The sequence below is a fragment of the Oryx dammah genome, unplaced genomic scaffold (genome assembly GCF_014754425.2).
Source record: "Oryx dammah isolate SB20612 unplaced genomic scaffold, SCBI_Odam_1.1 HiC_scaffold_29, whole genome shotgun sequence".
Classification (NCBI taxonomy): Eukaryota; Metazoa; Chordata; class Mammalia; order Artiodactyla; family Bovidae; genus Oryx; species Oryx dammah.
The window spans coordinates 83,461,263-83,486,667 of record NW_024070213.1 but is presented as its reverse complement, the minus strand read 5'-3'; the positions used below and the strand labels follow the sequence as shown (position 1 = coordinate 83,486,667).

The 25,405-nt window shown below is 40.7% G+C and overlaps 1 protein-coding gene across 1 annotated transcript in view; it reads left to right on the top strand.

Moving 5' to 3' along the window:
• The first annotated feature begins 1,309 nt into the window (after positions 1-1,309).
• Positions 1,310-25,405, top strand: part of LOC120857923 (sodium-coupled neutral amino acid transporter 1) — a 63,562-nt gene continuing 39,466 nt past the window's right edge. The window contains exons 1-4 of the mRNA XM_040233819.1: positions 1,310-2,041; positions 6,461-6,678; positions 20,001-20,076; positions 20,366-20,481. Coding sequence (XP_040089753.1) covers positions 6,557-6,678; positions 20,001-20,076; positions 20,366-20,481 — 314 coding nt within the window. The 5' untranslated portion in view covers positions 1,310-2,041; positions 6,461-6,556. The remainder of the gene's footprint in view (positions 2,042-6,460; positions 6,679-20,000; positions 20,077-20,365; positions 20,482-25,405) is intronic.

Below are 25,405 nucleotides of genomic sequence, written 5' to 3'. Positions count from 1 at the left end.
GCTCAACTGGAATTCCACCACCTCCACTAGCTTTGTTCGTAGTGATGCTTTCTAAGGCCCACTTGACTTCACATCCCAAGATGTCTGGTTCTAGATTAGTGATCACATCATCATGATTATCTGGGTCGTGAAGATCTTTTTTGTACAGTTCTTCCATGTATTCTTGCCACCTCTTCTTAATATCTTCTGCTTCTGTTAGGTCCATACCATTTCTGTCCTTTATCGAGCCCATCTTTGCATGAAATATTTCCTTGGTATCTAATTTTCTTGAAGAGATTTCTAGTCTTTCCCATTCTGTTGTTTTCCTCTATTTCTTTGCATTGATCGCTGAAGAAGGCTTTCTTATCTCTTCTTGCTATTCTTTGGAACTCTGCTTTCTGTTAGTGGAATCTAAATGTATTTTTGCTTATTTATCCCCCAAAGTAATTTTGGACAATGTTTAAATTATAGTATATTCTTTGGTTTGATTTCCTCTCTATAGTTTTTAACCAGCTTTTACCAAACCAGTATAACCTCTTCCTACTCAAGAATGTGTTCTTTGATCTCTCTGCTTCAGCTAGATTCATCTGAATGGGTGTTCTGTGCACACTTGGCCACCATGTCTTTGCCTATGCTGTTTCTATTGCAAGGAATGCCTTCCCTACTCCAGTCTAAATCCTATTTTTAAGCATAGCTCATATGCTAACTCTTTGTAAAATCTTACCTGATTTCTCCAGGCTTCAACTTCCTTCCTTCCCCCTTCCTTCCTTCCTTCCTTCCTTCCTTCCTTCCTTCTTTCCTTCCCACGTGTACATATGTATGGCTCTGAAATCTTTCTGGATTGAGTCTTTGTTTTACAGTACAGTTTGGTCTCTATCATGCAAACGTTTTATTATTGTTACTTTATATGAAAAGGTCTTGCTTGTTTCAGTAGGCTGTATGTGCTTAGTCCTCAGTCATGTCCAACTTTTTGCGACCCCATGGACTGCAGCCTGCCAGGTTCCTCTGTCCACGGGCATTCTCCAGGCAAGAATACTGGAGGGGGTTGCCATGCCCTTCTCCAGGGAATCTTCCTAATCCAGGGATCGAACTCAGGTCTCCCACATTGCAGGTGTATTCTTTACCATCTAAGCCACCAGGGAAGCCCAAGTATACTGGTGTGGGTAGCCTATCCCTTCTCTAGGGGATCTTCCTGACCCAGGAATCGAACCGAGATTTCCTGCATCGCAGGCAGATTCTTTACCAGCTGAGCTACCAAGGAAACCTGTAAGCAATGTTAAATTCTCTGTATAACCTCTTCTTTGATATGTATCACCATGAAGAGTAGAGAAGTTTATGTTTTTTACATGGGTACTATTAGTAAAATGTACCAGTAAGCATACCAAGATAATACTGCTTCTTAAGAATATCTCTGAATTTTGTAGTGAAGGATCAGAAATGTTCTGTGCTTAGTAAACTGTCATTTGTAACATTATAGACGCTGGGGGATAGTCATTGTAGTTGGGTTAACATCAAAATCTTCACGTGATGATCTCATTCAATCTTATAATTGATTGTACAGTCTGATAATTGCTTCTGTCCTTCAGTGAAACTGTAACTCTTTTGTTTCTTAAACTTGACCTGCACTTTCTGTCTCTTTGTCATGGGCCATGCTCCCTTTCATTGAGAAGTCTCAGCTTAGGGCCCGTCTCCACCTGTTGTCTCCCGTCCACCAGGCACTGCGACTAGCCTGCAATAGCAGGCTGGATGTCAATTTATGGCACAGTCAAGCAGTTAAGGAGCATTTTCAGTAATGATGTAGAACTGTGTTATGGACATAACTCAGGATGGGAGACTATATCTTGCTAAGTGAAAAAATACATCTTAAAAACTCTGTGGTATGATTTCCATTTTTGTAAATGTACATATTTTTTAAAAATCTGTACTCATTCCTTTCATTTAACAGATACTTATCAAGTGTCTGCTGTGTGCCAGGCACTATATCTATGTGCAGAGAAAAATCCCTGAAGCTGACACCTCAATATATATATACAGTGATCACCTCTGCTTGCTGAGATAACAGGTGATTTTTTTTTATTTGTTTTTTCCTTCATTTGCAAGCTTGTATTTTCTAATTTTTCTGCACTTATATTATTTATTAATATGGAACTAACATTTTTTTAAAAAAACATGTCTATTCTTCAAATGTGTACTATGTAGTATTATGTGAAAAACAAACTAAAAACACTAAAATCCCAAAGTTAATAAAAGAGCTAAAAAGGAAGAAAGAAAGGAAAAGAAAAAGGAGAAAAGAAGGGAGGAAGAAGCACATTAAACTTTAACAGTGGCCCATTTGGGGTGTTGGGTTTCTTGTACAATGTTTGTTCTAAAGATTCTGCAATGGGTATATATTAACTTTAGAACCAGAAATTTTTTTTCCCTTTTTCAATAGCCAGTTCAGATGTGACTTTTCTGTGAAACTGCCTCAGATCCCTGAATTTGACCCTTTCAAGCTTTTAAAATCCTTTCATCACCCAGTACTCAATAAATATATGATAAATTGAATGGGTAGTATTTTCTAAGTATGGCCTTAACTTTTTTAGTGACACATGTCACTAATTTTGTTACTTTTCCGCATTTTTCCAGATTTTTGTTTTCAAGACTAAGTTAGATTTCAGATAGGCTATTTCACAACAATAAAAATTTATTCTTAAAAAAAAAAGGAGATTACAACATAGACAAAACAGAGACTGACAAAAAGCTATGTGAGGACAGCGCAGGAAGACAGCGACCTGTAAGGCAAGGAGAGAGGCCTCAGAAGAAACAAGACCTGCCAGCACCTGGTTTTGGACTTCTGGAACTGTGAAAAAATGAATTTCTCTTTAAGCCAAAGGCAAAAATAAATGTATCCTATGTGATTAGCTTAGTACTGGCATTTGCCTAATACTGACATAAAAAGTACATAGTATATATTTGTATACACACATGTATATTAATATATAAAAGTTTGAATACAAACAGACCCAAATGTGTTGTTAGTCACCTTTTCCTCTCCTTAGAAATTTTTTGTCCAGTACCCTATTTCCTACAAGTTTATGGAGAGAAAAGCACTCCTTAGCCCAGATTGGAATTGCCATCCACTGAGTGAACTTTCTAGAAGCCCTGCAGGATCGCTTCAATAACCTCTGAGGGAGTCGTTTAGGTGAGAGCCAGGGTGGCAAGACTCCTAGGAATGACCCAGTCCGGTCCTCTTGTGTTGCTTTCTTTAGAGGGGGCCAAAAGGTGACGGGGGCTTTAGCCTTTTTCATGCACTTCAACTTTTGCAAAGAAAACACAGGCTGTAGACATTGCTGCTGTGTGAAGGCACTAAAAGCAATTAGTCATGGCCCAAGCTCCAGCACTGCCACACTGGCTGGAAGAATCAGCTTGGAGCTGCCAGGTTGGCTTTAGATCAGGAGTTCAAGGAGCTCTGGTCTCTTGTCCCTGCTTCCTGGTTTCCAGAAGAGGCCCTGCTCTGCAGAAAGGGTGAGCCTTCTGGAACCTGAGGTAGTAGACAGTATTTATCTTGTGGAAGCTTTGAAGGATCCTGGAACCAGGGAAGTCTCATTCTAAATGTGTGAATGAAAAGGAGTAATGTGTAGCCTAGCTGTTGGGAAGAGAAGAAAGAGATTCTTGAAGAATTCTTCCAGAGTACTTTCTGAGGGTCCAGAAAATATTACCATATTTTTACTATTTTAAATATTACATATTTTAAATATTACTTCCTGGGTATTGCAGGATGCTTACCTGGTCACACTGGAGTTTTCACTAACTAGGTGACAGTTGTGGAATTCAAGGTCAGACAAAATATCAAAACATCATCCAAGGGGGTTTACCATTGGAGGTGAAAAAAAAAATCTCATGACATTCTGCTTCATCCCTTGGACCCTATCACCTCACTGAGATTATCCAAGTGAGGCTCCCATACCTTTACAGGCCTGACTTTGACAGTTGCATTTCCTTCTTAAAAGGATTCCTGGACCCAGTGCCAACATGTGCATATGCGTGGGTGTAGGCTTCCCCAAACCAACATTTGTCGACCCAATTCTGACATTATCTACCAGTAGACAGAATGAGATTCTACAGGTCAAGGTCTTCATCCCATGAGACTGCCCTCCACTTCAGACGCCATCACAAGTCCAAGTTGTCACCTGTGCTGCTGACTGACTGGCCATAAGTCAGAGGTTTTCATGACCTCCTCATTGGGTTCCATTAATCTTCCAGAACAGCTCACAGAACTCAGGAAAACCTGTTTACTCACTTCGCTACCCATTTATTACAAAGGATATCAAAGGATACAAGTGAAGTGAAAGTGAAAGTCACTCAGTGGTGTCTGACTCTTTGGGACCCATGGACTCTACAGTCCATGGAATTCTTCAGGCCAGAATACTGGAGTGGGTAACCTTTCCCTTCTCCAGGGGATCTTCCCAACCCAGGGATCGAACCCAGGTCTCCCACATTGCAGGCAGATTCTTTACCAGCTGAGCCACCAGGGAAGCCCGAAGGGATACAGACCAACAGCCAAAGGTAGAGGTACAGTGGCGAGGTCCTCAACAAAAGAGCTCCTGTCCTTGTGGAGTGTGGTGTCCAGGGCGTGGGGGAGTTCTGGGTCCCTAGTATGGATACTCTTTGAACCTCCTTTATTAATTTTTTTTCACGGCTTCGTTACATAGGCATCATTGATGAACTCATTGGCCATGAGTGATTGATTCAAGTTCTCTCCTCTCCCCGGAATTCATGGATGGGACTGAAAATTCCAGTCCTCTAATCAAATGTTTGACTCCACTGGCAACCAGCCCCCATCCTTAGGTGCTTTCCCAGAGTTGTCTCATTAACATAACAAAAGACATTTATCACTCTTACAGTGTGTATAAGTCGCTCAGTCATGGCCGACTCTTTGCAACCGCATGGGGTGTAGCCGGCCAGGCTCCTCTGTCCATGGAATTCTCTAGGCAAGAATACTGGAGTGGGTTGCCATTCACTTCTCCAGGAGATCTTCCCGACCCAGGGATCAAACCTGGGTCTCCCTCATTACAGGCAGATTCTTAACTATCTGAGCTCTAAGGGTTTGGTGAGCTGTGAGCCAGAAGTAAGAACGAAGACCAAATATGTATTCTTTATAACAAATCAGAGCTTCCCTGATAGCTCAGTTGGTAAAGGATCCATCTGCAGTGCAGGAGACCCTGGTTCGATTCCTGGGTCAGGAAGATCCGCTGGAGAAGGGATAGGCTACCCACTCTAGTATTCTTGGGCTTCCCTTGTGGCTCAGCTGGTAAAGAATCTGCCTGCAATGTGGGAGACCTGAGTTCAGTCCCTGGGTTGGGAAGATCCCTTGGAGAAGGGAAAGTGAAAGAAATAAAATGAAAGTCACTCAGTCATGTCTGACTGTGACCCTGTGGACTATCGAGTCAGACATGACTGAGTGACTTTCACTTTATGATAAATCACAGTATCACACCTCTGTGGCCACCTGCTTTTTGATTTGTGATGCTGTGTGTCTGAAACTCTGTAGTGATAGTGCTCAGTTGCTAAGCCTGACTTGTGTCTGACTCTTTTCGACCCTATGGACTATAGCCCACCAGGCTACTCTGTCCATGGAATTGCCCAGGCAAGAATACTGGAGTGAGCTGCCCTTTCCTCCTCCAGGGGATCTTCCCAACTGAGGCGTGGAACTCTCATCCTCTGCGTCTTCTGCATTGGCAGGTGGATTCTTTACCACTGAGCCACCTGGGGAGCCTGAAACTCTTATATTAATGGTGACCCCTTTGAAATTTAAGTCACAGTCATCCATGTCGGGGAAAATGTGAACTCGGCAAGTCTTTCATTTCTGTGAGGAAATATAGTTTCAGGTGGATTAACCTAAATCCCCAGAGTATGAGTTTTTAATTCCCTAATTCCCTGACATGGAGTGATTTCATTGAAGAGATTGATTTAATCTCTTGCAGTTGATGGATAAACTGTTAGCTAAATTTCAAAACACAGATTTGTCCTTTGCTGCTTGACCTCCAAGTTGGGTGGCTGATCCTGCATGATGCCATTTATTGAGGATTTGCATTTTTATTAAACTGGGATTGCTAAATCAAAGGGGCTTTTGTGTCTGTTCAGTCTGTACCCAGGTATGTGTGTGCTCTGTGGTCTGACGCATTAAAACAACTGAATCGCTTTCCTTTTAAACTTACTGCTTCATAAAAGGGCATCTCTATTGCCTAAAGATGACATGATATTTTCTATAAATGTGAACATAAAGATTATGGGACGACTCCTTTTATAGTTAAAAATGTAGGGAGATTTATGAAAGACATAAAATTTACAGTCTCTATAATTTGATGTGCCAAGATTGCTTTAATACATTGAATAACAAAATGTAAAAGTTATGTTATCAGTAAAGTAATTGTTTGTGTGTAATAGTTAATTTTTAATCAGTGGTATTTGTATGCTTATTTTTCCTTGTGTTGTATTTTAGGGGTGTCAGCCTTATATTTTTGCTGCTGTCCAGTTGTAAATACTCCCAGAAAAAGAGAATTTGGACCCATTTTTTGACGACAGGTAGTTTCTAAACATGATGCATTTCAAAAGTGGACTCGAACTAACTGAGTTGCAAAACATGACAGTGCCCGAAGATGATAACATTAGCAATGATTCCAATGATTTCACTGAAGTAGAAAATGGTCAGATAAACAGGTGAGTATTTTTCCCTTAACACTTTCTCTCCAATGAAAGAAATGTCTCTAAAATATTATTCTGGTTTTTCAGTTATTCTCTTGAATTATTCATTACTAAAGTTATGCTCCATTTGAAGATGTAATTTGAATTTCATATGTGACATCTGTTGGGCATAGTCTGCAATAGCAGATGAAGCAAATAGGAAAGGAATTTTATTCATCCTTTCAAATCTTGCAGTTGAGTCTAATAAAAATGTATAAATACATTGGACCCCAACCAGCCCTAACTTTTCAAAAGCTTTATGCTTATGAATTAGACCAACTGTTGGAATGTAGCTGCATGCCATCTGAATGTGTACTACAGTCATCTGGCTTCACCCACATTTTAATCAAGAAATGGTCAAAGTCTCTTTTGCCAACGTTCCCATGTTAAAATGACAAATACGTCATTACAAGCGTCATTTGTAACATGGATTTTAAGTAATAATAACATAGAGCTAAATGCCTCTGTCAGAAACTAGAGAAATAGTACATGAAACAGAGAGAAATGAAGAGATACTGTGAGTGAGGGGAGGTAGGGGGCAGATAGGAAGAATGCTGGCCTGGCAGCTCTCACCCTCAGCTGTGACCACAAGTCCTTCCAGCCCTTGGGTCCTGTGTTTCGTAAGTTACAAGAGTAGGACTAAACATAAATATATATATGTATATATATTTTAATGATTCGGGGCATTATCTGACCTGATTTTATTTTTTTAAATTTATTGAAGTGTAGTTGATTTACATATTGTGTTAGTTTCTGGTGTATGACAGAGTGATTCAGTTTCACATGTATATGCACTCTTTTTCATATTGTCTTCTAGTATGGTTTCTCATAGGATAAATTGAATATATCAATAATGCCCTATGGTATACAGTAGGACCTTGCTGTTTATCCATCCCATGTGTAGTAGCTTGCACTTGCTCACCCTGAGCTCCCCGTCCTTCTCTCTCCCGCCCCCTTCCCACGGACAGCCACAAGTCTGTTCTCTGTGTCTGTGAGTCTGTTTGCATCTCATAGATAAGTTCACTTGTGTCGTATTTTTAGATTCCACACGTAAGTGATAGCTTATGGAATTTATCTTTCTCTGCCCGACTCACTTCGCTTAGTATGATTATCTCTAGGTTCATCCACGTTGCTGCCAGCTTATGTGGATTCCTATCGGAAAGCTTTTCAGCTTGGGAGTTTGTGTGTGGTTTGTTTGGATTTGAGGTCTCCTAAAAGGCTGGGAGAAAAGTGAAATATGTGGGGACTGCTTATTAGAACATAGGCCATGCGGCACTTGGGAGGGCAAGGTCAAAAGGAAATTGGGAAGGAGGAGGATGAAAACATTTTGTCAGCTAACCAGGCATCTCTGCAGCAATCCTTTCTGATAATCTCTGCATTCTGATACAGTGCATAATTGAAAGTCGGGAGTAGGATTGGGCTGCCCTCATTTACATACACTCAGAAGTCTCGGCCCCCTCTCCTCCTTATTCTCTTCCTTAAATGTTCTCAGAGATGAAGTCTCCAACCCAAATACTTCCTCACTACCATCCAGTGGCCACAGGACTGGAAAAGGTCAGTTTTCATTCCAATTCCAAAGAAAGGCAATGCCAAAGAATGCTTAAACTACCGCACAATTGCACTCATCTCACACGTTAGTAAACTAATGCTCAAAATTCTCCAAGCCAGGCTTCAGGTTTTAGAAAAGGCAGAGGAACCAGAGATCAAATTGCCAACATCCGTTGGATAATGGAAAAAGCAAGGGAGTTCCAGAAAAACATCTATTTCTGCTTTACTGTGTGGATCACAATAAACTGTGGAAAATTCTGAGAGAGATGGGAATACCAGACCACCTGACCTGCCTCTTGAGAAATCTGTATGCAGGTCAGGAAGCAACAGTTAGAACTGGACATGGAACAACAGACTGGTTCCAAATAGGAAAAGGAGTACGTCAAGGCTGTATATTGTCACCCTGCTTAGTTAACTTATATGCAGAGTACATCATGAGAAACGCTGGACTGGAAGAAACACAAGCTGGAATCAAGATTGCCGGGAGAAATATCAATAACCTCAGATATGCAGATGATACCACCCTTATGGCCGAAAGTGAAGAGGAGCTAAAAAGCCTCTTGAAGAAAGTGAAAGAGGAGAGTGAAAAAGTTGGCTTAAAGCTCAACATTCAGAAAACGAAGATCATGGCATCCGGTCCCATCACTTCATGGGAAATAGATGGGGAAACAGTGGAAACGGTGTCAGACTTTATTTTTTGGGGCTCCAGAATCACTGCAGATGGTGACTGCAGCCATGAAATTAAAAGACGCTTACTTCTTGGAAGAAAAGTTATGACCAACCTAGATAGCATATTCAAAAGCAGAGACATTACTTTGCCGACTAAGGTCCGTCTAGTCAAAGCTATAGTTTTTCCAGTGGTCTTGTATGGATGTGAGAGTTGGACTGTGAAGAAGGCTGAGCGCCGAAGAATTGATGCTTTTGAACTGTGGTGTTGGAGAAGACTCTTGAGAGTCCCTTGGACTGCAAGGAGATCCAACCAGTCCATTCTGAAGGAGACCAGCCCTGGCATTTCTTTGGAAGGAATGATGCTAAAGCTGAAACTCCAGTACTTCGGCCACCTCATGCAGAGAGTTGACTCATTGGAAAAGACTCTGATGCTGGGAGGGATCGGGGGCAGGAGGAGAAGGGGCTGACAGAGGATGAGATGGCTGGATGGCATCACTGACTCGATGGATGTGAGTCTGAGTGAACTCCGGGAGTTGGTGATGGACAGGGAGGCCTTGCGTGCTGCGATTCATGGGGTCGCAAAGAGTCAGACACGACTGAGCGACTGAACTGAACTGAACCATCCAAGTATCATTTACCGTGTGGTGATATTTCTTACTGTTGGACCCAAGTTTTCGTCTTTCACCTTTTCTGCGTAATTATTAAGAATAACTGCCATTTCTTGAGTGCCAGTTTTCATTATATATTACACATATCCTTAGAATAACCCTTAAAATATCATGCAATGTATTCTTTTGCAAATAAGGTAATTAAAAAATTCAGTATACCAATAAGAACGTGGAAGCTCAGAGAAATAAAATAACTTGCTCAAGGGCACATACAGGTCTGTAAGAAATCTGTCTTTCTACCCTTTTCTGCTACCTCTGATTAAAATGCTCCAACATGAATGAACAGGATAGTTCCTACTCTCAGTTTAAACCCAGCTAAACTCTACTAGTGCTGTTTTCTGCCCTGGATTCCTGGGGTGTTCTGTAGTCACTACTGATTTCCACTGAACAATGGATGGGACATCCATCAGCTGTTTCACAAGTAGCAAATTTTGGGTTTGTAACAGCTTCATTCCCAAATCAGTGTAAGCCTTGAGGACCTTAAAATGAGAGTCTTTTATAATATTCAGTTCAGGCTCTGAACTTGATCTTTAAGGGTTTTACTACGAAAAAGTATTGTTTTGGATGCGATAACCCCTTGCAATAAGAGAAGGCACCGCTTCTCACCCCTTTGGGTGCCTGCCAAGGGAGCCCACTTGCCTACTAGGCATGGGCTGTACAGCCTTGTATTTTTTGGAATTTGATTCCACTGTTGCAGATGCAGTGTGATGCATTTATTTATCTCCCCTCTTTGGTTGACATGGTTTATGAATCTTGCTTCACTTTTGGCTGTAGACCAATAAAAATTAAAAATAACATATTACAGCATGAAGCCCCAAAGGTAAATAAACATCAGAAAAGAGCCCCCACCCCTATGATTTCTGCAAAGCTACACCTGAGTACCTCTGACTCTTCTGGTAGCTTTTTCATGTTGGTGGGAAGAAGGTAGGCCTGATTATATGTATCTAAGAGAATCCTCTCCCAAAACAGTGAACTTCTAGGTAATGGTGCATCTTTATAAGTAAGCTAGAGAAAATGTTGAAAGCAAATGTTGAACCCTGATTACCTGGCATCCAGCTGATAGCCTTGCCTGGGAACTTATCCCCCTAGGATACTTTAAGAAGCATTTTTTAAAGTTTAGTTAAAAATAGAGTAGAGCCCTTTGGGTATTAGGATTCCTGCCCTTCTTCCAGTTCAGTTGTTTTATTTCATGCCCTAATTTTTGGAGTGTAGTCATAGAAATCGTGCCCGACTCTCTTGTGATCCCATGGACTGTAGCCTTCCAGGCTCCACTGTCCATGGACTTCTTCAGACAAGAGTCCTGGAGTGGGTAGCCATTCCCTTCTCAAGGGGATCTTCCCTACTCAGGAATGGAACCTGGGTTCTCTGCCTTACAGGAGAGTTCTTTACTGTCTGAGTCAGACAGCAGAAGCCCTGCTGGGGAAGTTCCAGAAGTCTACCCCTGGAACAGCAAAACCTTTTGAAATGTCCACTGGGCCAGTATTGCTGACATTTTAATGTGCATTTGAAACACCTGGAGAACTTGTTAACGTGCAGATTCTGACTCAGTAGCTCTGGAACTGGGCTTGAAATTCTGACTTCCTGCAAGCTCCCAGGTGACGCCTGTACAACTTGTCCGTAGACCTCATTTTGGGAAAGGAGCCCTAGATACTCCTCAGATGTGATCTTCTGGAGAGGAGGAACCATCTTAACCATCTTTATATCTCTTATACCTTGTTATGACACTGTAATGGTGCCTGGTACAGGGCAAACATCTCAAAGCATTAGTTAAATGAAAGTGACAGAGACAGACAGAGAGAGCGGTTAAGTACATGGTTTGGATTTCAACTTGTATTGAACGCTGGCTCTATCCATAGGTCTTGTGTGATCTTGTGCTTTGAGCCTTAGTTCCATCTCTGTAACACAAGCATGAAAACAATACCTGATCTCCTGGGATTGCTGGGGAATATTAAACGCAATGCTGTTTGTAGGTTAAGGACTCAAGCTGTACTATCAGCCAGCTTAAGTTCAAATCCTGGCTCAATGGGTTAGTTATTAGTAATGTAACTTTAGTCAAGTTACTTAATTTCCATAAAACGGAGCTAATTATTATGAAAAGAGATGAGAAAACTCATTTAAAGTACTTGGCACAGGGTCTGGCAAGATATGGGAAAGTCTCTAACAAAATTACAGACCTCTTTCTTTGGCAAGCACATCTTTCTTCTCTGCCCATGGACTAACTATTTTAGGTCTGGGGTGATTGTTGGTTATCGTTATCCTAAAGTTGTTGAAATAGTCATAGATGAAACTAACTCTATCCAGGCAAATATTCACATATTTTAATATTTATATACTGTTGTTCTCATCTCCATGTATAGTTGTTGTTATGACCCAGGAAGCTTGTAACAAAATTTGAGAGTCTCTCCTTAAGATTTTCCTTAATGAGAAACTCTTGTCACTACACACTTGCATCAGCCTTTTTTCTCTTGGTCCCTTATCTTTCAGAGTTGATGAACTACGTTTGTATTGTTGGGAGGACTCTTGAAAAGTTATCACTTCTTTTCTTCTAATGTCTTTTCTGTACCTTTAGGTAGAAGAGGCTATAACTTTTTCTTATATTCAGTTTTCATGTTGGAAAATTCTTCCCTCGCTTTAATACTTCTGCTACAACCAAAGTCGGTTTTCTCCTATTTTCAGTAGAGTTTATCCGCCAAATAAGGCTTTGTTCACCTCTCATTCTCTTTAAATACCTACTGTTTCTTTAATTCTTTCATGTTTTCCAGTCTCTTTCATACATGCTTTTTCCTCCTTTTCTCTTTCCTTCATATAGAATGTAGTATTTCAGGGGAGGAGCTAGGAAAGGTTATTTAAGTTCAGCTATTCATCTCTTTTGTGTTATAAATCCTCCAGTGAAACCCTATAATCTAGTAAGAACCTGATTGGTGGAGATTAAAATAGGAAGATTATTTTCCCATTGTACAACCCATCCTTAATTGGATTGTTGTTGGTTTCTTTTTGGTTTTAAATAACTGCTCTATATTGCTTGCCTCTTTCACACACCTCAGTATCATGCCTACATCCTTTTTTAAGGCTTTGTCTATTGAATGTCAGCGTGACAGCCATAGTAGATTTTTGTTTTGTTTTGTTCACATCTGATCATCCTGAAACCACATGTCAAAGACTCTTTCTCCAGTAGCCCATTTTAAAGTCAATAACGAGGTCTTTGCCAGAGGTCAGTGCTTTTTTAACAGGCAATTGCATTTTTAAAATGGTAAAATAACAGAAACTTGTGATAAGCCGCTGACCTAGTTATTATAACCAGACTTTTCCGTCACAAAAAAAAAAAGATTGTTTTTGTTGTATGTGTGTGTGTGTTTAAGTTTGCAGCAATACAAAGCAAAGATTGAAAAACAAAAGAGAAGACAACGTGGAAACACTATAAAGAAAATAGAGAGGCTTTCTTTGAGTACTTCATTCCTACCGAGCAAGATTTCCCTATAGCCTAAGCCAGTCTGGTTCCTCAATAGAAGAGGAACCTTCGATTTATGGAGGGTTCCTCTGAGTTGCTAATGAGAGGGGCAGGTACATAGAAGGAGTGAAACATGACGCCACCACTCGGAATGCGAGATTAGTGCTTATGCCACAGTTGGTGCCACAGAAAAGTCGTAAATAGGTCAGAGTCAGAAGAGTCGGTTCAATCTAGAGTATCCAGCACACACACGGAGGATGAGGGTCATGCACCAGGCAGGAGAACACTGGCTTAGAGGAGGAAGGAGGGTCTCTTGAGGGGGGAGTGCATTCCTAGTGGTACTGTTTTTCAGTCCCTGTTCTCCGAATGCCCTGGTCTTAGCTCTGTCCTCACCGCCTCTTGGGAAGACCATTTGGAAGAGCAGGGGGAGCTAAGATTCAGTTCAGTTCAGTCTCTCAGTCATGTCTGACCCCATGAATTGCAGCACGCCAGGCCTCCCTATCCATCACCAACTCCCGGAGTTCACTCAAACTCATGTCCATTGAGTCGATGATGCGATCCAGCCATCTCATCCTCTGTCGTCCCCTTCTCCTCCTGCCCCCAGTCCCTCCCACCATCAGACTCTCTTTCAGTGAGTCAACTCTTCACCTGAGGTGGCCAAAATACTTGGGTTTCAGCTTTAACATTATTCCTTCCAAAGAAATCCCAGGGCTGATCTCCTTTAGAATGGACTGGTTGGATCTCCTTGTAGTCCAAGGGACTCTCAGGAGTCTTTTCCAACACCACAGTTCAAAAGCATCAATTCTTCAGCGCTCAGCTTTCTTCACAGTCCAACTCTCACATCCATACATGACCACAGGAAAAACCATAGCTGTGACTAGACAGACCTTTGTAAGCAAAGTAATGTCTCTGCTTTTGAATATGCTATCTAGGTTGGTCATAACTTTTCTTCCAAGGAGTAAGCATCTTTTAATTTCATGGCTGCAGTCACCATCTGCAGTGATTTTGGAGCCCCAAATAATAAAATCTGACACTGTTTCCACTGTTTCCCCATCCATTTCCCATGAAGTGATGGGACTGGATGCCATAATCTTTGTTTTCTGAATGTTGAGCTTTAAGCCAACTTTTTCACTCTCCTCTTTCACTTTCTTCAAGAGGCTTTTGAGTTCCTTTTCACTTTCTGCCATCAGGGTGGTGTCATCTGCATATCTGAGGTTATTGATATGTTTCCCGGCAATCTTGATTCCAGCTTGTGCTTCTTCCAGCCCAGCGTTTCTCATGATGTGTACTCTGTATATAAGTTAACTAAGCAGGGTGACAATATACAGCCTTGACATACTCCTTTTCCTATTTGGAACCAGTCTGTTGTTCCATGTCCAGTTCTAACTGTTGCTTCCTGACTTGCATATAGGTTTCTCAAGAGGCAGGTCAGGTGGTCTGGTATTCCCATCTCTTGAAGTATTTTCCACAGTTTATTGTGATCCACACAGTCAAAGGCTTTGGCATAGTCAATAAAGCAGAAATAGATGTTCTTCTGGAACTCTCTTGCTTTTTCCATGATCCAGCGGATGTTGGCAATTTGATCTGTGGTTCCTCCTCCTTTTCTAAAACCAGCTTGAACATCTGGAAGTTCACAGTTCACGTATTGTTGAATCCTGGCTTGGAGAATTTTGAGCATTACTTTACTAGCGTGTGAGATGAGTGTGATTGTGTGGTAGTTGGAGCATTCTTTGGCATTGCCTTTCTTTGGGATTGGAATGAACACTGACCTTTTCCAGTCCTGTGGCCACTGCTGAGTTTTCCAAATTTGCTGGCATATTGAGTGCAGCACTTTCACAGCATCATCTTTCAGGATTTGAAATAGCTCAACTGGAATTCCATCACTTCCTTTAGCTTTGTTCATAGTGATGCTTTCTGAGGCCCACTTGACTTCACATTCCAGGATGTCTGGCTCTAGATTAGTGATTACACCATCATGATTATCTGGCTCATGAAGATCTTTTCTGTATAGTTCTTCTGTGTATTCTTGCCACCTCTTCTTAATATCTTCTGCTTCTGTTAGGTCCATACCATTTCTGTCGTTTATCAAGCCCATCTTTGCCTGAAATGTTCCCTTGGTATCTCTAATTTTCTTGAAGAGATCTCTAGTCTTCCCCATTCTGTTGTTTTCCTCTATTTCTTTGCATTGATTGCTGAGGAATTCAGCAGTACTCGGAATTTGCAGGCCAAGCAATTTGTACTGAAAACTTTCAGTAGGAGCGCTAGTAAAGATTTTTGGGAAAACCTATTAAGCTTGGCTGCATAAAGTAGACGGGAAGAGGCAGAATTGAGAGGCACTTGAGGCACAATGTGTTTTAATAAGCTTTTCATGGTTACTCATCACAACAGCTCTGCAAGTCCCTTGCATTATTTTCCTCCTGTGGAAGCGTTGCAGCAGGGAGCTAGCAGGCATGCAGGGGCTTCATCTTCCTCTGCTCCCGTTGCAGCCTCTGACCCTGTGGAATGCCCCGCATCCTGGTGCCTTGATCCATTTTTCTCTGTCAACTTTCTGCCCCAAGTCTGGGGTGCACAGGCAGGCCAGGAGCTTAGACCTGCCATAACAGGAGGCTTATTGGTGTTTGGTTTAGTTGATTTGAAAATGTTGGGGATTTTCCCCTTTATTTAAAAATAATGAAAATTCTCTTTGGAAAGCAAGTCCCTCCACAAGAAAGGCAAACGGGACCTTCTGGATAATGATTTGGCAGACTTAAGTTGGTTGTTAAAATTAATCTGATTACATGCAGTCTTTTATTTAACAGCAGCACTCAATAAGAGTCCATTTCATTTTGGCAAGTCCAGCACCCCCGTTTCCTTGGGCTACCAGGATGAAAAGGAAGGTTGCTCTCCCTTGTCCCTCTCCAGCCAGATCTGTAAACCTCAGTTCTGTGGAAAGATTTAAAATGTTAAAGGTAAAAGAAGGGCCAGGGTTAGAGTACTGTCAGATGCGTCTCCAGATAAGTGGCTTTCATTATATCATTCTCTTGCTAATACCCTGCCATGCTGTTTCCCAGACCTCACTTTAAGATTCCTCTGGCTAATCCCACCCAATAATGGTTTTTCCTTTTCTGGCTTCCTTATCTCATCTCCGTTTTGCATGGTCTGATGTTCCTAGTCTGGTGTTTTGGTCTTTTGTTGTCGGTCAGTTGCTATGTTTTCGTTAAGTCGTGTCCAACTCTTCGTGACCCATGGACTAGAGCGCGCTAGGCTTCCCTGTCCTTTACTGTCAGAGTTGACTCAAACTCACGTCCATTGAGTCAGTGATGCCATCCAGCATTCCCATCCTCTGCGTCCCCCTTCTCCTGCCCTCAATCTTTCCCAGTATCAGGGTCTTTTCCAATGGGTTGGCTCTTTGCATCAGGTAACCAAAGTATTGGAGCTTCAGCTTCAGCATCAGTCCCTCCAATGAACTGGTTTGATCTCCTTGCTGTCCAAGGGACTCTCGAGGGTCTTCTGCAGCACCACAATTTGAAAGCATCAATTCTTCATCACTCAGCCTTCTTTATGGTCTCACATCCATACAGGACTACAAGAAATGTTCCTTAACTGGAACATCACCTCCTGTGTTTCAGGAGATCAAGGTTTTCTTCACTTCCTTTTCATTTCTGACTGGAAAGGTCCTAGGCAAATGCAGATGCTGAAGGAAATAAACCACAGATTGTGTTGCTCATACCAGGTTGTGGCCTCAGGGGAGGTTCATAGTTCATGTGTTGCCTGCCTTTGGTTTATCCAGGTGGAAAAAGCAAACCTGAAGAATATGGATTTGAGATGAAAGAGGTAGATAAATAAAACCAACATTGATGATATATATCTTTCATTAAAAAATGGTTTATTATGAAATATAGCTTCATTCAGAAAAGCATCTGAAAATGTATAGTTCAAAAATACATGCTTCTTTAAAATAGTCTAGTTCAAGTGTCTTTATATTTATTAGTGAAAAATTTATGGGTTAGTTCTTACTGAAACCAGATGATTAAATTTCCAGAAAAGCCAAAAAGAATTCCTGTTTTACTATTACATGTAGCAGTTTACTTATGGATGGACTTTTCCTTGTCAATAGCACTTCTTTTTTTAATGGGAAATTTTTTAAATTAGAAATTTAGGCCATAAAGTTGTAATGTTAATCCCAATAATATATTTGCTGCTTCTTAGAGCATTCTGATTGCCTCCTTCTGTGTGTTTTGTATATACTTGACTCTACTCAGCCTGTCTGAATCTTCCCCAGATTCAGAAAGTGTTCCTTTCATTTTGTGCCTGGAGCTGTACTGATGTTTTACATGTGCTCTCATTTAACTGTCCCAGTAACACTGTGAGATAATGCAATAGTGTCATCCCCATTTCACAGGGGTAGCATACTCATGCCCTCAGAACAAATAAGGACTGAACCCAAGGGCTGAATCCCTTTAAGCCCTAGCTCTGCCCCTGACCATGGACCATATGCCCCTCCTCATCTGCCATAATTTCCTCATCTTAACTCCTATGGGCTAGTGTCTCCATCACTTATGACACACTCCATGCCTCCCACATTGCTCGTATATAAGCAGGTGCTAAAGTAACGTTTCATGGGGAAAGAGTTATTTTCCATTTTTGCAGGGGTGAGAGGAGGGAATTTCTGTGTAATAACTTTGTACTCCAAGAATGTGAGCTTATAAAGAGTCCTGTCTCCAGTATCCTTTTTAAATGCCAGCCTTATAGTATTTTTGACCTTATCTAATGTTCCATTAGAGAAAAATCTATATAAAAGTTAATTTGCATTGCATATAGTGTTTTAATTCTTTGGTATTAAAATTACTCAAAATCTATAGCTCTTTTTGACTTAGAGTTGTCTTTTGTTTCCTCTCAAGATGACTATCTACTGTTTGCACTGTTTGGTACTAAGTAGCAATATGTGAACCCTGAACTCCCTGATGTTCAAGCTGGTTTTAGAAAAGGCAGAGGAGCCAGAGATCAAATTGCCAGCATCTGCTGGATGATGGAAAAAGCAAGAGTGTTCCAGAAAAACATCTATTTCTGCTTTATTGACTGTGCCAAAGCCTTTGACTGTGTGGATCACAAGAAACTGTGGAAAATTCTGAAAGAGATGGGAATACCAGACCACCTGGCCTGCCTCTTGAGAAATCTGTATGCAGGTCAGGAAGCAGCAATTAGAACTGGACATGGAACAACAGACTGGTTCCAAATAGGAAAAGGAGTACTTCAAGGCTATGTATTGTCATCCTGCTTAGTTAACTTATATGCAGAGTACATCATGAGAAACGCTGGGCTGGAAGAAGCACAAGCTGGAATCAAGACTGCTGGGAGAAATATCAATAACCTCAGATATGCAGATGACACCACCCTTATGGCCGAAAGTGAAGAGGAACTCAAAAGCCTCTTGAAGAAAGTGAAAGAGGAGAGTGAAAAAGTTGGCTTAAAGCTCAACATTCAGAAAACGAAGATCATGGCATCTGGTCCCATCACTGCATGGGAAGTAGATGGGGAAACAGTGGAAACAGTGTCAGACTTTATTTTGGGGGGGCTCCAAAATCACTGCAGATGGTGACTGCAGCCATGAAATTAAAAGGTGCTTACTCCTTGGAAAGAAAGTTATGACCAACCTAGATAGCATATTAAAAAGCAGAGATATTGCTTTGCCGACACAGGTCTGTCTAGTCAAGGCTATGGTTTTTCCAGTGGTCATGTATGGATGTGAGAGTTGGACTGTGAAGAAAGCTGAGCGCTGAAGAATTGATGCTTTTGAACTGTGGTGCTGGAAAAGACTCTTGAGAGTCCCTTGGACTGCAAGGAGATCCAACCAGTCCATCCTAAAGGAGATCAGTCCTGGGTGTTCATTGGAAGGACTGATGTTGAAGCTGAAACTCCAATACTTTGGCCACCTCATGCGAAGAGTTGACTCATTGGAAGAGACTCTGATGCTGGGAGGGATTGGGGGCAGGAGGAGAAGGGGATGACAGAGGATGAGATGGCTGGATGGCATCACCGACTTGATGGTCATGAGTTTGAGTGAACTCTGGGAGCTGTGATGGACAGGAGGCCTGGTGTGCTGCGATTCATGGGGTTGTAAAGAGTCGGAGACGACTGAGCGACTGAACTGAACTGAGAATGAGGGATGTAAAAAGGAATGAGGCAAAGTATCTGCCCTTGGAGCACTTTTAGTTTATTAGGTAAAAAAAGAATGTGAGCAACTAATCCTGACAAAAATTAAAAGCAGCCGTGAAATTAAAAGACGCTTGCTCCTTGGAAGAATATCTATGACAAATCTAGATGGCATATTAAAAAGCAGAGACATCACTTTACTAAGGCCATAATGTCAAAGCTATGGTTTTTCCAGTAGTCATATACGGATGTGAAAGTTGGACCATAAAGAAGGCTGAGCACTGAAGAATTGATGCTTCTGAATTGTAGTGCTGGAAAAGACTCTTGAGTGTCCCTTGGGCAGCAAAGAGATCAAGCCAGTGAATCCTAAAGGAAATCAAGCCCGAATATTCATTGGAAGGACTGATGCTGAAGCTGAAGCTCCAATACTCTGGCCACCTGATGTGAAGAGCTGACTTATTGGAAAAGACTCTGATGCTGGGAAAGATTGAAAGCAGGAGGAGAAGGGAACAAAAGAGGATGAAATGGTTAGATGGCATCACCAACTCAGTGGGTATGAGTTTGAGCAAACTCCAGGAGATAGTGAAGGACAGGGAAGCCTAGTAGGGTCACAAAGAATGGGAGACAACTTAGCAACTGAACAACAAGAACAGTCCTGACCAAAAAGAAACAAAAACAAGTCAGTGAGAGCAGTTGGATAGGACTATAAACTCTTAGATAACTGATTGATAATTTTTCATGCATGATGTTTTGGTAAATAATAAATCATTCAGTCATGATGTTAAGCTCCAGGTCGTCATAATGAGATTAAATCATTATGCCTCTCTTTACAGCAAGTTTATTTCTGATCGTGAAAGCAGAAGAAGTCTCACCAACAGCCACTTGGAAAAAAAGAAATGTGATGACTATGTAAGTGTCATTTTAATAAAGTTTGCTTATTTCTTAAATTACAATAATTGCAACAGATGTTTTTAATTCATCCATCATAGTACCAAAAGCATAGCTATTTACTCACTAAGACATTTCCTTGGAGCCTGTGTATTCTCTCCTGAAACCCATTTGAAAAAATAACTAGACCATGAAGAAAGAATTCCTCGAGTTTCATTTCCCTGTTGGTTCCTGATAGTGCTTTAAAGGCTTTGGAGTGATGATCTTTCTGGAGGACTGTTTTGTTTAGTGTAACTGTGTCTCTGTTCAGATTCCAGGAACAACCTCCTTGGGCATGTCTGTTTTTAACCTAAGCAACGCCATTATGGGCAGTGGGATTTTAGGACTCGCCTTCGCCCTGGCAAACACTGGAATCCTACTTTTTCTGTGAGTGTTGACACAGCCATACTTTCCATTTAAAAACTGTATTTTCTGTGTGTTTCTGTTCATACCCAGAAGACATTGGAAATATTTTTAAATGGTTCTTATTTCTTTTTATGTTTTACTAGCTTGACTAAGTTATAGTGCATACTTTTGTATTGTTTGTTTGAATGGTTTTTTTCCAAGAAGCACCTAATGTTTGTACAGCTAAGAAAATAGAAAATCGTTTCATTAATCAAAACTACCAAAATAAGTACTTGTAAAGAGGATAAAAGATTTGAAAATAGCACTTGTATTTTTGGACACTTGACTTGTCAGTTTAAATCTCAGTGAAAATACCAAGAGGTGTTTAATCCATCCAGTCACCACTTTGGTATTTGAACTGCTGTGGGACATAAACTATATCCAAAGGTAACTGCAAATTTGTTTATAAGAAATATTCAAGAAGCACAGAAGTTTTCATTGTTTTAAAGATGAGAAAATAGGGTGTACTTTACCCCTGAGATTCAGTGAAAAGAAAATGGACAGTTTTCTTTCACAATAAATTCATCTCAAACTGTTGAAGAAGACTTTCTGCAAATGTACAGAGGGCTTAATTTCAGTTGGAATGAGATGGCAGATCATAGAAATCATTGTTTTTGCCAGGAAAATTCCTACCCAGTCTCATTCCCCTCTCACACCTCAAAGGAGTATCAGTGGTGCTCTGCCTGCTGAGGCTAGTACAGAATGCTCTTCTCCTGGGATCTTGCCTTTTTGCCCCTGACGACACTTCCCCTCTTCATTGGGTTTACCCAATAGTCCTCGTTGTATCCATCATTTCTTTGGAAGCATTTCTGGAAAGACTACTAACCCTGCAAATTGTGTTTATTTCTTTAGAAAGACTTAGAAACCTGACAGAAGTACATTGCTACCCATCCCACTACTCAGGCATCAGAAATGCCTACCCAGGCTGTGCTATAGGGATTAATATTCTTACTTTTGTTTGTAAACCCATTAGAGGTGTCCTTCCTAGAATCAGAGCAACTCTGTGTAGGACAGTGAATCTAATATGTTGCCTTCCTTTTTGTCGGCCTAATTCAGGAAACCCTCTTCTCTTTATTGCCCAGACTGAATCTTTCTGGGTGGTCTTTCTATGTATGTATATCTTGAGCCAAGTGCCAGGTTTTAAAATGACAGAAGTTGAACAAAATATTTCTATGGTGATATTTTTTTTTTTTTTGTATATGTGAAACTCTGACCCTGTGAGGATACCATAGATGGAGTTTGAGAAGCTGCACTTGTGATTTTCAGTGCATTGACATGAAACCCCTGACTGCTAGTCTCTCCTTCTAAATGGTTATGTAGTCCAGCAAGTAACTTAGCTACTGTGAGCTGGAATTCCCTATGCTTTGAAGCAAGAAAATTGCACTAGAAAAAAAATCTCACAACTCTATTTACCTCCAGAACCTTATAGTTCTGTGACAATTTTCAGTTATTCCAAAGCTGGAAGTAAGTTTGGTTCAAATGTAAGTGTTTTACATTGATTTCTTTCTTTTTAGCTATTGTAATATACAAAGTGTCAATTCTTTAATGAGGATAATGAGAAAATTCTTGTGGCTTATACTCTATGCCAGGAACTACTCAGAGCGTTTTATGCTGAGTCCTGACAAGTCTATGAGGCAGGTATTACTGTCAGTTCCCAGTTTCACAGATAAGGGAACTGAGGCATAGAGAGTAGACTTTAGCTCTGGAATCTGTCTTTGTCACCATCCTGGTAATTCCCTCCTCCTTTCTTCTCTGCTAGATCCTTTGTTCCCTGTATTTTCATTTCTTGCTGTTTCTGGATTTACTTCCTTGCTTTTGCTGCTGAGAAAGGGTAAATGGAAATAAAATTTCTGAGACCTTCATATCTGAAAAATATTTTTATTCTGCCTTCATCATTGATTGGCTAGATATAAACTCTATCTAGTTTGGCTAGACATAAACTCTATTGGCAGTCATTTTCCTTCATAATTTGGAAAGCATTGCTTCATTCCTTTCTAGTTTTTTTTTTTTTCTGTTATGAAGTTAAAATGCTTCTGATTCCGGATCTTTTATATATAGCCAGGGTTTTTGTTTTTATTTTGTCTTTCTTGGAAACTTGACAGATCTCTTTGTTCCTAATGTTCTGCAGTTTCACAATGATGTGTCTTGCTATGCATCTCTTTTCATCCATTGTCTCAGGCAACTGGTACAGCTTTTCTTTTAGAAATTTATGGTCTTCAGTTCTGGAACATCTTCTTACATTGTTGTCTTGATGAATTTCTTCCTGCTCTTTCTCTTTTTCTCTCTTTGTAAAACTGTTACCAAGATTTTAGACCTTCTGAACTAGCTCTCTAACTTTTTATTCTTTTCTTTATTTAATTTGTATACTTTTTCACTGTACTTTCTGGGATATGCCATCAAGTTTTTCCCCAATTCTTTACTGAATGTTTTATTTCTTCTTATTTTTTATTTACAGGAGGTTTTAAACAGTCTTTGAATGTTCCTTTTTTAATATTATTTTGTTTCTGTTTTATGATTTCATTGTTTTCCCTGAGGATTCTAGTGATCATTTTTCTCTATTATGGAAAATTTCAAACACCAAGTACAGAATCTAAAAGCTTCCCTTGTTCCCTTTATCTCTTGACCTTGCTTGTTTAGTCAGCCCCTTTCCCAGGTTGTCTTGAAGCAAATCCAAGCCATCATTTCATTCAAAAATACTTCAGCATATTTCACTAATATATAAGGGTTATAAAACATAACCATAATATGTCATACCCAAAAAATTAACCACAGTTCCTTAATATCATCAAATATTAAAACAATATTTAAATTGCTCTGATTATCTCATTTTTAAAAAACAATTGGATTGTTCACATCAATACTCAAATAAGGTCCATATAGTACAAGTGTTTGGTATGTGGTTTAAGTCTCTGAGTCTGTAGGCCCTCCATTCTCTTCTGTGCAATTTAACTCTTCTGTGCAAATAAATTCTCTTCTGTGCAATTTATTTGTTGAAGAAACTAGGACATTGGTCCTATAGAGTTTCTATAATCTGAGTTCTGCTGAGTGTACTCTTGTGATGCAAGCTGACTTTTCTGTTTCGGACTCTTTCATTTTAGAATCTTTCCTTAGATGTCAGGTTGTCCCTCTCTGTCTGCTGTATTCAAGAATTGCCAGGGAGTCGGGGGAGAACGAGGCTAATTGAGATCTGGTATACATGAGTGGAGCTTGTTGGAAATAGCTTAACTAAAGATGCTGTCAGTAGCCCTTTTCTTGGGGAACCAGCCATGTCAGTTTCTCCTTGGCTGTTCACATCACCCAGAGATCTTCCTGTAAGGCCTGGGCATTGCTGGGGACCATGTCTTTCTGGGGACCAAGTAGAGGGAAATAGCTTGGGGGAATATATCTGTGCATGTGTGCACCCAATCCTGGTTTTCATTGCAGTACCTCTCCCCCACAAGTTGTACTGGGTCTCTCACTTGGAGACTTACAGTTTATACTTTTCAGAGAAAATAGTTATGTATCTTTTGCCTAGATGGGAAGGAGCAGTCAGCTCAATTTACAGAGTAGATACCTGGTCTGAGGAATCTAGTTATTTCTTGAAGTTTGACAGATCCTCTTTATTTTAGCTCATCGTGTCCACTGTTGCTCACTTCCAGTAATGCCCCCAGGGCCTTTTGGGAATTCTCTGGTGTAAACTGGCTTGGCTTTCTCCACTGCAAATTTAAGTTTCAGATCTGTCTGCTTTCCAGCTTCTGAAACTTTGTAATTGTCTCTTCTCTCGTATTCTTACTATCCTAGGAGTTTTGTGCCTTAAAAAATAAAAAATCCCTTTACAGGTTTATTGGAGCAGGGGAAGCAGGGGTAAATTCCAGTGTTCCATCAACCATTCCCAAAATGTGGTTGATTTTTAGTTACACTGGTTCAGGGATAAGTCTTGTCTTATGACTCTTCAGTTTCTAATTGAGGCAAAGACTTAGATAAAGGTGACTTTTATAGTTGTAGGAAGATCTCCTCTGGATAAAACCATCATAGGTTGTTTGGTTCTTTGTAAGATCCATGAATAGCCAGCACCACACACCAAATCTTCAGGGTAAAGCTCATGAAGGTAGTTTATAGAGACCCAAACTTACAAGTTTTTCACAGAAGGCAGAACTTTCCTACCGCAGAACAAGGGTTCACTCTGTGTTGTAAACCAGCTGCTCCCACAGCTGCTCAAAGCCAAGAAGCAGTTGGCAGGATGAAGATAATTCATGTGGTACAGGGCCCTGTTCCAGACTCTTATTGGCCAACACCGAGAAGGAGTCGAAGCCTGCCCAGTCTTCTTTAGAAAAGCAGCTGGGAAGGCTCCTCTGTGTCTCACTGAGGCTGGGTGCCAGACTCTTCACTGGGGTCATCTGGAAACTTGCTGGGGTGATTGCTTTTCCTTGGATGAGATTGGGGCTTATTTGGGGGACCTGACTATAATAGCTATCATTCATGTTTAAAGCACATCTTATTCAGTTAGATTCAGTGAATTCTGCCCTGTTATAAGAATACTGTAAGGATTTGTGTTATCCAAAGCCTTTCTGAGGCCTTATATTGGCATCTTAAGAAACAGGAAATATGGTCATGGGGAATCTCTGCTTACAGTTGTTCCGAATGTATATGTTCTTTGTTAAAAAATAATAATAATAATGGGGCTGTTCCCTGAAGCAGCAATTTGGCGATGTGCTGAGTGTTAGATGCTCAGTCGTATCCAGCTTTTTGCAACTCCGTGGACTGTAGCCTCTGTCTGTGGAATTCTCCTGGCAAGAATACTGGAGTCATTGCCATTCCCTTCTCCAGGGAATCTTCCCTACTCAGGGATTGATCCCAGAACTCCTACATTGCAGGCAGAATCTTTACCATCTGAGTCACCGAGGAGCCTGTGAAAGTAAGGGTGAGA